This window comes from Rosa rugosa, chromosome 7, assembly GCF_958449725.1.
Source record: "Rosa rugosa chromosome 7, drRosRugo1.1, whole genome shotgun sequence".
In the NCBI taxonomy this organism is placed as follows: domain Eukaryota; kingdom Viridiplantae; phylum Streptophyta; class Magnoliopsida; order Rosales; family Rosaceae; genus Rosa; species Rosa rugosa.
In genome coordinates, this window is record NC_084826.1 from 28,187,154 (window position 1) to 28,198,794 (window position 11,641).

Sequence of the window (11,641 nt, forward strand, 5' to 3'; positions counted from 1 at the left end):
TGTTGTGCTCTTTTTTCCCTTCGACCGAGGTTATTTTTGTCCTATAGGGTTTTTGTTACTCGACAAGGTTTTTTAATGAGGCAACGAGAGGAGCACCACGTTTAGGCGACACAAGGGGGAGTGTTAGAGATTTACTTGATTTTGTGTCTGGCCCAAACTCTAAGTTACTTGACCTAGTGGTAATACGGTTATAATTAGAGATAATCTCGGAGAATATCTTAGAGATATCCATTCATTGCATGATTATCTTTCCTTGTACAATTCAGATTTTATGCATTGTAATCCTCTATATAAAGAGGCCCCTATTATCAATGAGAACACACAGCAATTCTCTCTCAAATATCGTTTCCCTAAAACAGATTGTTAATTATAGAATTAAATTCAGTTTATTCCCTTGAACTTTAGGGCTAAAATCAGTTTGGTCCCTAACTTTTTTTAATCACGATAGTCCCTACGCTTCCATATTGCATCACCTTAGTCCAAAATTTGAATTTAGCTCGAAACATGACGTCAGAAACTGAGTTGGTGCCGACAAGGGGGCCTATTTTTCAGACTTTAACCCTTCAAGAAGGGTAATTCCCAAAATAATATTTGAGGCTAAATTCATTAAAAATAAAAAATTAAGCTCTCTCTCTCTCTCTCTCACACACACACACAACACACACACACACATACAGAAACCGAGAAGCCCTTTCTCCTTGACTACTTCATCCTCACCGTTTGATTCCTCTTCATCTTCTCTCTCCAGCGCCGCTTCAATTCGTGGTAGGTACTATCGAAGTTGTTTTTGACGTCGGTTGTGGCGGTGCTGAATTGGGCGACAACGGAGACAACATCAACAAGAACATTTGGAAAAGAACCACAAAGAAGATCGAGAAACACAACCACAATGCAAAGCCACCAAGAAGAACCAAGAAGAGGGTCTCTCTTCTATGGAGCCCCACTTTCCAAAGAACCTATCTTTTGCTATCTTCCCATCAATTTCCAATCACCCACATCAAAATCAGAGGCTGTTTCTTGAAACCCGGATCAAAAATCAAAAACCCAATTCAGCAGTGATCTAGGTGATGAATTGGTGTCTGATACCCACCTATCCGAGAGCTTCACGGCGAAAACCCGGCTATGCGCGACAAGAACCGGACATTGAATCGGATTGTAATTGGGTGTAATGTGAGAATTTGATTTGGGTGTTTGCTATTTTGGGTGGAGTAGATGGATTTTGGGGAGGATCCGAGAGAGCTTTTGAAGACGATGGAGGCGAATCAAATTAGGATGAAGCACTGGTTGAAAATATAGGCATGTGCTCTTTCTTTACCATGAGAAGAATAAGAAATTTGAGGAGGCTAAGAAGATGTACCATTTGGGGGTGCAGAAGTAAGCTAGTGTTTGACCATTTTTCATAGTTTGTTGTGAATTGTGATTATATGAATGTGATATAAAACCATACTAGATTCATTTCTAGTTCAGCCCCCTTGATAATTTGATCTGTTGCTTGAAGATTCTACAAGATGCTACCCAGCTCTTCTTCCCCTCCCTCATCTTATGCCTCTGCCTCTAGCTTTAAACCCAAATATGGAATTCTCTCTCTTCCATCTTCACCCTTAAAGCTCTCACCTTTAACCTCAAAGCTCTCATCTTTAGCCTCATCCTTGTTGCTTCTGTAAAACCCAATAAGTGTGGCGGTGTGGGGCATGAGCTGCCTTCTTTCCATCAAGTACTGCTTGACCAAGAAGCCCAACAGAGCCACATATCCAGAAGGCAGAAGCATCGACCTCAGCCAAAAGCCTAACAGTGATGTCCATCTCCCCCGGCCTCATGACCCGAACCCACATCGACCCAGACCCAGTTCCGGATAGGAGCTGAAATTCTCGAGTGACTTGAGCTTCTCGAGGTCTTCATCGCTCAAAAACCGGTCTCTCGAGCTTCTCCACTGGTTTCAATTTAGTCTCGTATTCTTCCTTTTTTTTTTTTTTTTTTTTTTTTTTTTTTTTTTTGTGAATTTCAGCCCAAAGGTTAGTTTGGGAATTTAGCCTCTTTGGGGTTGAAAAGCTGAAAAGTGAGGCCTCATGTCGGCTCAACTCAGCACGTGACGTTACATTTGGAGGAGAATTTGAAATTTGGACTTGGCTGATATGATTTTGAAGCACAAGGACCAATGTGATTAAAAAAAAAAAAAGAGGAACAAAACTAATTTTCGACAAGTTTGAGGAAGTAAACTGAATTTTAATCAATTATACATTCTTATACTTGGGTGAAAGTTGCTAGTCATCTATAGTATCACTATAGACTCACCCACACCCTCTCTCTCCCCCTCTACTCCACCCCCTCCTCCTCCTTCTTTAACAACTCCATCACAGTTCCGGACTTCGATACCACAAACATCATTAGGATCAGTAGTTGCATGACCAACCTATATTGGATTCTCAATTTCTGCTCCATTTTTCTCTGTTTCTTGACACCTAAAAGACAACAAAAGGAAGTAAATGACTCGAAGTGATAGGACTTCATTACCACAAACATTGTTTTTCCTAGTCCCATTAGGTTTCCAAACCTATATAGATTCTGCATTTTCCTCTGTTTTGTTCTCTTTGCTTCTTGACACCTAAAAGACAACAAAAGAAGACTCGAAATGACAGGGAAATAGCTAAGGAACATAGGATCTGAGTCAATACACTACTGGTGTGCTTGGTCAGGAGAATCCTCCTGGTCATTGTCCTGATCCTTACAATACTTACAGGGAGTTCATCAGCGCTTTGTTCACACCAATAAGCACCTTGCTTCCTTCACTGTACATGTCGATTACATAGTATCAAGTTCCTGCTATTCATCAGCGTCTTCTCATTCAGCCTCTTCATGTCCAGATCCTAATGTCAATTATTAAAAAGTGAAAACACATTGGGATCTCGACCCACTAAACGAGTGCCTTTTTGAGTTCCAGGTCTAAATTGAGATACAGGCCAAAGTTTGGATGATGAAATTCACAATGCCCCTCTTGATTGATACAATACAGGCTTACCGAAGCTAACTACATTATTGCGACATAACTACGGGATTATATTCCAGTGATTGCGTTCTTAGAGAGAAGCTACATGACTAGTATTACACCTTATTTTTCACTTCCAACCACATAACACTGACAAAACAAAAGAATCAGTCTTCTAAGCTTTAATAGACAAGGGAAAAGTGGATACTCAAATGTGATGACTCAGTTTAACCCAAATGGGTCACGCAACAGAGGTAGAGGATGTGTCAGATAGCCCTCCTGTCATCTTCTCCGCCTTCTCTCCGCGCTCCCCTGAAAATTACAAATACAACAAAGAAAATTTATAGAAATTCTTCTGAGAAATTACAATTCAAATGGCCACCCAATCATATAGTTAGACCATCAGAGGCGTAAAACCTTACCAGTGCGAACTCTAATTACGTCTGAGACCGGCACCACTGCACAAGATATGGAACCTTTCAGAAGTTTGACAAAAGATTACACCCCTCCAAGATTAAACATCCAGGAAAGAATGACATGTTCCATGAGTTCAAGGTATTACAAGTAAGAGGCACAGTGATTGCAGATACAAAATATGAATTGCTAAAAATGATCAGCCTTCTCCAAAAATTGCTACTTTTGCTACCAACCTGACTTTTAACTAACACTCCCGTTCAAATTTTAGACAAATATAGTATCTCAAATAAAATCAGGATGTAATATAATCAAGAACATCTGATTGAAGGTTATGGACAACTTTTAACAAATCTGAAAGTCTGTCGGTGAATATAGTATACAGATGGACATGCTTTAACGAATAGCATGGTGCGAAAACTGTATGAAAATAAGGTCATCTATATAAGTTAAATTATAGTTCATCTTCAAAGTATAACATTTCCAACATAAAAACAAACAATTGTAAGTGTGACAAACCAAGTCCTGATCATTTTAAAGTAACAGTTATCAAACCACATCCATATAAGTCATCCTTGACCTGGTAAGGTGTTTACTATCTCAGATTGCAAATTAGTTGTGTCAAAAATGACTTTCCAGCTAATAAAGAAGTTTTGAGACTTACAGAAAATCTTGCCATCACCAATTTCTCCAGTTCTTGCCTCCTCAATTATCTTGCTAACTACTGCTTCAACCTGATAAATAATGTCATGCAGGGTTTTGTCACTGATTTTAACACTGAACTTAGCTTCAAGATGTCTCATTTATTGAATAAAATATCATTCAGACTATTCATACCTGGTCTTTGATCACTACAATCTCCATTTTAACTTTAGCAACATAATTGTCTTCAGCAAATTCAGAGCCTTACAATGTAACAGAAAAGAAGATTATGAAATTATAATACGAAACAAAAAGTTGGAGAACAAATAAGCACCAATAGATATAATGGGAAGGGAGCATATAGATCTGATACTTCTCACTGAAATGAAGATAGAAAGATCCATGCAAAGACGAAGACATACCACCGTGTCTCTCTTTTGAACCACCTTGAGCACCAAAGCCCCGAACATCAGATATGGTAACACCGCGGATACCGATTTTAATTAGGGCCTTTGTGTTTCACCAAAGAGTAGGAAAATATAAAGATTAGTCCTTATACTATTTAGCCCTGTTGCTTTATAAATAAGCTAATACAGATCAATAACAAGAGAAACATGTATGCTGAGAGGCATTGCCTAAAGCCATTACTGAAAGGTAGTTGGGATCTTCAATGTGACAAGATTATATGTAAACTGTGGGACAATAGTAATACTACCATATATCATAGCCCAAAGTTCCTTTCGAAAAATTCATCGGGCATCATTCTCATACAAAGGCCTAATTCTTTCATTTTTTTTTTTATCATAGTAGTTCTATATTTCTTTCATTCACCAAATGACACTAGCTGTTGCACCACAGACGACCCATTAGCATGGCAGGCCATGTCTGCAATGAACTGAAAAGAACAGTAGCGGCACCAAAATGTTGAGAATAGTATGAACATGACTAGAAGAGTAGCGCTATGGTGCCCACACGGTCAGCAAGTGTCTGGTAACAGCAAGACTCTGAAGTGATAATGGGGCTGATTTATAAGCCTTGGTAGGAGGTACAGTTAGACTACCAATTTATTGTAGGGTATGTCACCCAATTATACAAAATCAGGTCCTGGAGTCAATCAATTGAAGGCTCTTCTTGTTTTGGTTCGAAAAGAAGGCTTATGATGTTAATATCAGACCAATGCATCATTTTCTGAGCAAAATTTGCACAGCTCTGATACTAAAAATATTAACACCCTCCACTATTTATGGTTTTTGAACTCATAAGACCTTCCGACAAGTAATTGAGAGTATGTATTCCATACATGCAAGTAGATAGGAACAGACTAGTGCTTCCAGATTTTTATAGTCCTATATGATAAATGCAATGCCAAGTAACACTTACCGCAGAAACCTGCGGAACTCTCCAAGGCCTATCTCGTCCGACAATCAGAACAAACAAAATTGAAAAGGAATTAGACACAATCAAACCCCATAAGCTCATAAAAACTGACATGCAGAGCTATAAAAGAATCCAAACACAAACATATGAATAGAACAAGGAAGAAAGAGTAGTTTCTGCACCTTAGAATTGCTTCCACTTTGTAAAACTGGGAGTCCGGGAAATAATAATCTACGAGCAAACAACACGGGCATAGAAAGCTCAAAAATTCAAAAGAGTAGATACCCAAATCATATTACGAACAGAATCTGAGAAAACATTTAAAACCCACGAATTATTTTTGGTCAAAGAAATGGGAAACACGAACCAGGGGAACTCTGGGCTCTTATGACGGGAACAAGCGACGCATTTCTGGCCTGTTTTAGATTCACATTGCGGTGAGAGAACCCAAATTCTCTGAGCTTTAGATCGATCGAGCTCGAATCTAAAAGAGGAAGCTCGTTGAGGTGAGAATTGAGGGTGCAAATGACGCCTGGTTTCATCATTGAAGCCATGTTCCACAGTTTTCTGCACAACAAGGTTCAATTTTTTCCAAGTATATGCGCAGAAAAGTTTCGAGCTTTGAAACCTACGCTGCCAATGTGGGCTGTAATTAAGGCCCAAGATTGTTTCCAAAAGCCCACGTAGCCCAAAGTAAATGCAATGTCTTCTTCTATCTATTTTCTGTTATGAGAGTCTGTAATTTAGGGATGGCTGCAAGTGAAGGTGAAGAATATGTGTACAGAATCAGCAGAGGTGAGGAGTGGCAAGAGTTGCAGAGCTCTGGTTCCACTTTTGGTGGAGAGCTTGACAAGAATTCTGGCTTCATTCATCTCAGCAAACTCAATCAGGTCTTTCTCAAATTCTATCTTTACCATTTCAATCTCATATAATTCTCACCTGAGAAGTAGAGTACTTCGCAAATTATGGACTGGGGCAATCGCACATATCACTCCCAGCACCACTGGAACAAACTTTATAGGTCCAAAAGCTTGGGCTGAATGCAATAGATTGTGGGTGAATTTTGATGGGGCTTATTGGTTTCTCATTTCAGGTACAATCAACATTACAGAATTTTTTCCTGAACACCAAGGTGGATCTTTACCTGCTTCAAATTGACGCCAAAAAGGTATATTATTGTGTAGTCTGTATTTACTGTTACTCTTTGTGGTAAAAGTTGTGAAATGAATTATGACCACAAGCCTAGGACCATAGATTTGATGTATTTTTGGGTGTTGATTAGTTTAGACAACTATAATACCATTCTCAGACTATTAAACGTGATAGGAAGTACTCGTTTAGTCCCATTTTTGTTTGCCCTGGTAACAGTTCATAGAACAGAAATTTGGTAAGCGAAGTTCACACTCTAAAACAATTACACACCATTCGAGGTTTACATTAAGATAGATGAAAGTGAAGTTGAGTTCTCTCCTTGAAACTTGATATCATAACTTTAGCCAGTTTCTCCATGAAAGTTCGCTTGTGGTTTATTCATGGAACTAAACTTGCAACTGTCCCATGCCTGTACCTATCCGGCTACCTGTAAACTGAGAAGTCATGGAATTAAGTTTGTGAAAGCATGTATAGAGGAATAAATATCCCTTATTAGTTTAGTTGAGTGAGAAGAACCAAAGTCAGATACTAACTTCTTTTTAGTTGAGCGGAGCCGTATTTGGTTACAAGTTACAGAAAACATTCTTGATATTTTGGTTCACCATGATGAACATGTACAAGCTTCCCCTGAAACTTTTTAAAAAGAAATAAAATTAGGACCAGAGCTTAGCAGATAATGAATCCGTAAATCAAGGTCATGAAATAAGTTCTTATGATTTAGGCAGTGAACTTCTAAATTTGCTGTCCTTTATGCGTGTTTTTGTATCATCTTACAGTCTGAGTCCCGTTCATCAACCTCTTCATGAGCAATTAAAGAGCCAGAAAAGGTGAAATTTGAAATGACTTTCATTGGCAGTTGTTGAAGCAACTTTCCTAAACTCTATGCTAGTCTCAAAAGAAACTCCCCGATTTGACTAAAAATTGAGATTGGTAATCTATATTTATCTGAAAACTACCTCCGCATAATCCCTATCCAACCTCCAATCAATGTTCTAAAACTCGTTAGGCAGTAGGCGAGCGGTGGGAAGGGGCATAGGTTGATTTTTGTTTTATTTTTATTTGTATTATGCAACATATAAATAAGTGCATCTTTAAAACAAAAAACTATATTGTATTGGGAAATATAAACTTGCAAAATGGAAGGATATGTAAAATACTATAATCGATTGAAAACATGGGAAAAACATTAAGCATATAATGATTACTTACAAAGAAAAAAATCATTTTTAAGTATTTAAATAAAAAAATTATGAACATTTTTTTTTTTAAACCTGGCCAGTCCCTTTCCCCAGCTCACCTAGTCCGCCGAGGCGGTTTTCGAGTAATCAAGGCGGTTGCCAGAGGGATTTTTAGAACACTGCCTCCAGTTATTTTTCCCATAGTCTCCTTTTGAATACCCATCTGTTGTGACTTTTTCTTAGGTTCTGTTCATGTATCTTTCATTATTATCTGAACACCCATCTGTTGTGATCTTTCCTTGGGTTTTGTTTATGTATCTTTTTTATCACACTTACAGTATTGTTTGCATTTTTACCCTCTTTCACTTCATAATTTGTAATCACAAGAAAAATCATTCTATTCTGATGTGTTGTTGCAGCTGGGCAAAGGATTAGTCTATGAAGTTGTTGATGGTTCCAATAGCTTCCCTCATTTCTATGGTCCATCTCGAAGCTTCAGTCCTCTCTCTCTAGATGCTGTTACAAAAGCAGAGAAGCTGTCTCTGTCAGGTGACCGATTTATTTGTAGTATGTTGGAATAAGCTGCTTGAGCTTTTATGTGGTGTTCTTTTGAATTGTCATTCACATATCCCAGCTGCTGCAAGTACTATGTAATACCATATTACCAATATACTGTTGAAGGTTTATGTCCTGCTACTGATACATCGAATGGATGGGGTTTTTTTTAACCACAATTGTGTGCTCCAATCATTACTAAATGCTATTGCATTTTGAGAAAGAAAGACTGTTTGGAGCGAAAATTTGACAGGAGAGTTTTAGTCCCAGTTAGTTTCCTCACCCGGTGTAGTTTCCAGCCTTTGCATTGTTTGGCGGTGTTTGCACAACATTTTGGGTTTCTCGTCATGTTTTTGCAGACCATTTGTCCCAATCAGGAAATGGGGAGGGTTTAGAGTTGAATTCTTATTGCCGATATAAGATATGTGCTACCGCCACTGCAGAATTTAATCTTTTTTTTCTTGTGTGTATTTCTGTTGCGTTTTTGACACATAGCCAATATCACTGCTAATAATAATCGAGCCAACTAGCAGGTTTCCTCAAACTTAAATGAAGAGACTAGCAGGTTTCCTCAAACTTAAACTTAAACACCTCTCCCTCCTCTTCTCTTTCCGCAGCGACAGCCCCACCCCATTCTCCAATGGGCCACTCCACCCGAACCCGCCCCATTCTCCAATGAGTTCATATCTCAAAATTCAAGTAACAAAGAAGCACGTTTCGAATCTCCTCTCCCTATCTTAGATCGTTTCGCTTTTCCAAGTCCAAAAAATCACCCACATCCGTCTCTATGATGCCGACTCGGACATTCTCAAAGCCTTGGCCAAAACCAAGATTCGGGTCATCATCAGCGTACCCAATAAGCAACTCATCGCAATTAGGTCGTCCAACACCACCGTCGCTTCCTGGGTCGGTCGAATGTTTTGGTGGCTTGAAATTTACACACCAAGGTCAAGATTTTGACGTCGAATGCATCCTTTATTGTGCTGCCTTTGCTTCGGTTCTTGTCAAAAACCGGGTCTCCTCTGATAATGAATTTGTATCCTTACTATGTGTTTAGGCAGAACAATGGTGTGGTGCCTGCTGTTGAGGAGGGAGAGGATTGACTACGAGAGGTCAGATGTCGGAGGCAGCGGAGACTGGACCACTGAGTCCATAGTTTCAAGCCATTCTAGTTCAATGGTGCGACTGGCAAATTCGAACGGAGAACAAGAATCAATCTTTGAGAGAGAGAGAGAGAGAGAGAGAGAGAGAGAGAATAAATTAAAAAAAAAAGGAAAAAAAAAAGAGGAATTGAGGGGTATAATAGTCATTTTAGACCTGTTGTGTGAGAATCCATGTTCTAAAAAACGTCCTAGGCGGTGCCTAGGAGCTAGGCGTCTCGTCACCGACCTGATTTTGCCCTAGGCGATTGATTTAGGCGTGAGGCTGCTCGGCAGCCGCCTAGACAGTCTAGACAGTGGCTAGGCGGTCTGGGCGCTGGGCGGGCGATGGATTTTTTTTTTCCGGTCAAAGACGACAATCTTCTCTCAACACTGTTCTCACTTTTCATTCTCTGATTGTTGGACAAAAACCCAAAACTGAAAACCAAGACCTCTCTCTCAACCATTGATGGCAGCGACAACCTGGTTCATGTATGAGAACTGGGTCTTCTGGGTTTTAATAAAGTACTGGTTTTGATAGAGTTGATGTTACCTATTGTTGATTGAGCGGTGATTTGTTGCCAAACGGAGCGGAGGCGATGTGGGAGAGAGGTCGTCTGAGCGTTGAAAAGGGTGGAGCCGGCAAGGAAGGTCGAGGCAATGGAGCTTGGTGGCTAAACCCATGGTGGGTCTGTGAGAAAAAGGGAAATCGAGAATTTGAGGGAGAAGAGAAAGGTGAAGTCTTTTTTCTGTGGGTATGAATACAGGATGGATCTAGAAAAAAGGTATTTAATATTATGGGATGGATCTAGGAAAAGGTGTTTGGCACCTTTTGTGATGCACCGGAAATTCGTATTTATTTTCCTAGGATTTTCCATAATTTAATTAGCGGTTATTAGACAATTTCGTGGCTCGTGGATGGAGTGGAAGTGTTTCGGGCGAATAATTCTTCAGTAAGCGTCATTTTAGGGAGGGCGCAAGGGTTGACTTTTTATTCGTTGGGTATCTCTGAAAACTTCATTCATGAAAGTCGTAGAGCGCGTCGATACGAGTTCGTGGATATGTGGAACCCGGAATTCGGAGTTCGTATGTGGAAGTTATGGTATGCGGAAGTTTTGGAAATCATTATAAATAGAAATTTCCCTTTCGGGAAATTTACTATTTTCATTTGGATTTCTATTTCCGGAAATCAGAACCTCCGTTCTCTCTCTTCTTTGCGTCAAACCCGACCCGGCTTTTCCGGCGACCTCTAGCGGCGGGACCTGGGCAGACCGACTCGCCTCCTTGTTCTGGTCCTCCTGGTGGTGGCCTCTAGCATCGATTCTCGATCACGGTGGTGCAGCAACGCTGAGAAATCGAGTGCAGTCGGACCGGATCGGAAATCCTTGTTCCGGCGACGTCACGGCTTCAAGTTTTCTGGGTTGAGTTCGTAGAAGCCTCCCTGATCAATCTGTGGTGTTTGGTTTGATCGATTCACGTTAGAATCGGATCAATTCAAGGTGAACAGTTCACGGCGGCTTGTGGCGCCGATAGGCGGCGATCTAGGCTGTGTTGGCTTGAACCCCAGGTATTAAAGTTGATCTATTTGGTGTTCTTGACATTTTATACGGTTGGATTAATCTAGTTTTGAGTTTTGGCTGGTGGTGGTTGTGCCACCAACTGTGGCGGCATTTTTGGCAGCCTTCCGGCCATGTATTGGATAGTTTCTGGTATTATATATCATTTACTCGTCGATACGAGCGTTTCAATAAATAATACGTAATTTTTGGAGATCGTATGAATATGTTGTGATTTTTACGGTTTCGGACCGTTCGATGATTCGATCCGTGAGGATTTGAGCGTTCGATCGATTTGTGGTTTTGTCACATCGATTGTAAAAGCATTCCGGAGACTTTGGTTGGTCTCGGATGAGGTTTCGCCTCGATTGGCGTTACTTTCAGGGTTGTTGTTCGATTAGGGGATTCGAACTTTAAATCACTTGGTGATTCACTGATTTGAGATCATTGGTGATTAGGTGCTTCTCAAGGTGATTTGGACGAGTTGTTGGTGTGAGTGTTAGTTCGGTTCTGTATTGAAGACGCAGTGGGATTCTGAGGTGAGTAATCTCACAATGTTCATTTACGAACGAAGTTACCTTTATTGTTTTGAGAGTTATTTAGTTAACTGCAAACTATAGTTGGTATTGGTGGCATTTCTGAGTG

At 40.0% G+C, this 11,641-nt stretch overlaps 2 protein-coding genes across 2 annotated transcripts; one reads left to right on the top strand and one right to left on the bottom strand.

Moving 5' to 3' along the window:
• Positions 1–2,885: 2,885 nt before the first annotated feature.
• On the bottom strand, positions 2,886–6,119 carry LOC133722149 (nitrogen regulatory protein P-II homolog). The gene is made up of 8 exons (XM_062148973.1): positions 5,784–6,119; positions 5,599–5,647; positions 5,420–5,447; positions 4,462–4,549; positions 4,235–4,302; positions 4,062–4,131; positions 3,406–3,441; positions 2,886–3,295 (listed from the first exon to the last, which is right to left on the bottom strand). Exons 1-8 carry the CDS (start codon positions 5,968–5,970, stop codon positions 3,225–3,227), a joined length of 597 nt encoding a protein of 198 aa, XP_062004957.1. The 5' UTR covers positions 5,971–6,119; the 3' UTR covers positions 2,886–3,224.
• A 25-nt stretch (positions 6,120–6,144) lies between these two features.
• LOC133722150 (uncharacterized) lies at positions 6,145–8,474 on the top strand. The gene is made up of 3 exons (XM_062148974.1): positions 6,145–6,306; positions 6,510–6,584; positions 8,166–8,474. The coding sequence occupies exons 1-3, from the start codon at positions 6,145–6,147 to the stop codon at positions 8,325–8,327; spliced, it is 399 nt and encodes a 132-aa protein (XP_062004958.1). The 3' UTR covers positions 8,328–8,474.
• The last annotated feature ends 3,167 nt before the right edge of the window (positions 8,475–11,641 follow it).

Excerpts from the sequence above, each read along its gene's own strand:
- LOC133722150 (XM_062148974.1), top strand. The coding sequence starts at position 6,145 with ATGAGAGTCTGTAATTTAGGGATGGCTGCAAGTGAAGGTGAAGAATAT. Across the intron at positions 6,307-6,509 it reads ATCTCAGCAAACTCAATCAG|GTACAATCAACATTACAGAA; the intron begins GTCTTTCTCAAA and ends TTCTCATTTCAG. Across the intron at positions 6,585-8,165 it reads TTCAAATTGACGCCAAAAAG|CTGGGCAAAGGATTAGTCTA; the intron begins GTATATTATTGT and ends GTGTTGTTGCAG.
- LOC133722149 (XM_062148973.1), bottom strand. The coding sequence starts at position 5,970 with ATGGCTTCAATGATGAAACCAGGCGTCATTTGCACCCTCAATTCTCAC. Across the intron at positions 4,550-5,419 it reads GAGTTCCGCAGGTTTCTGCG|GCCCTAATTAAAATCGGTAT; the intron begins GTAAGTGTTACT and ends TGAAACACAAAG. Across the intron at positions 4,303-4,461 it reads TTCAAAAGAGAGACACGGTG|GCTCTGAATTTGCTGAAGAC; the intron begins GTATGTCTTCGT and ends TTACATTGTAAG.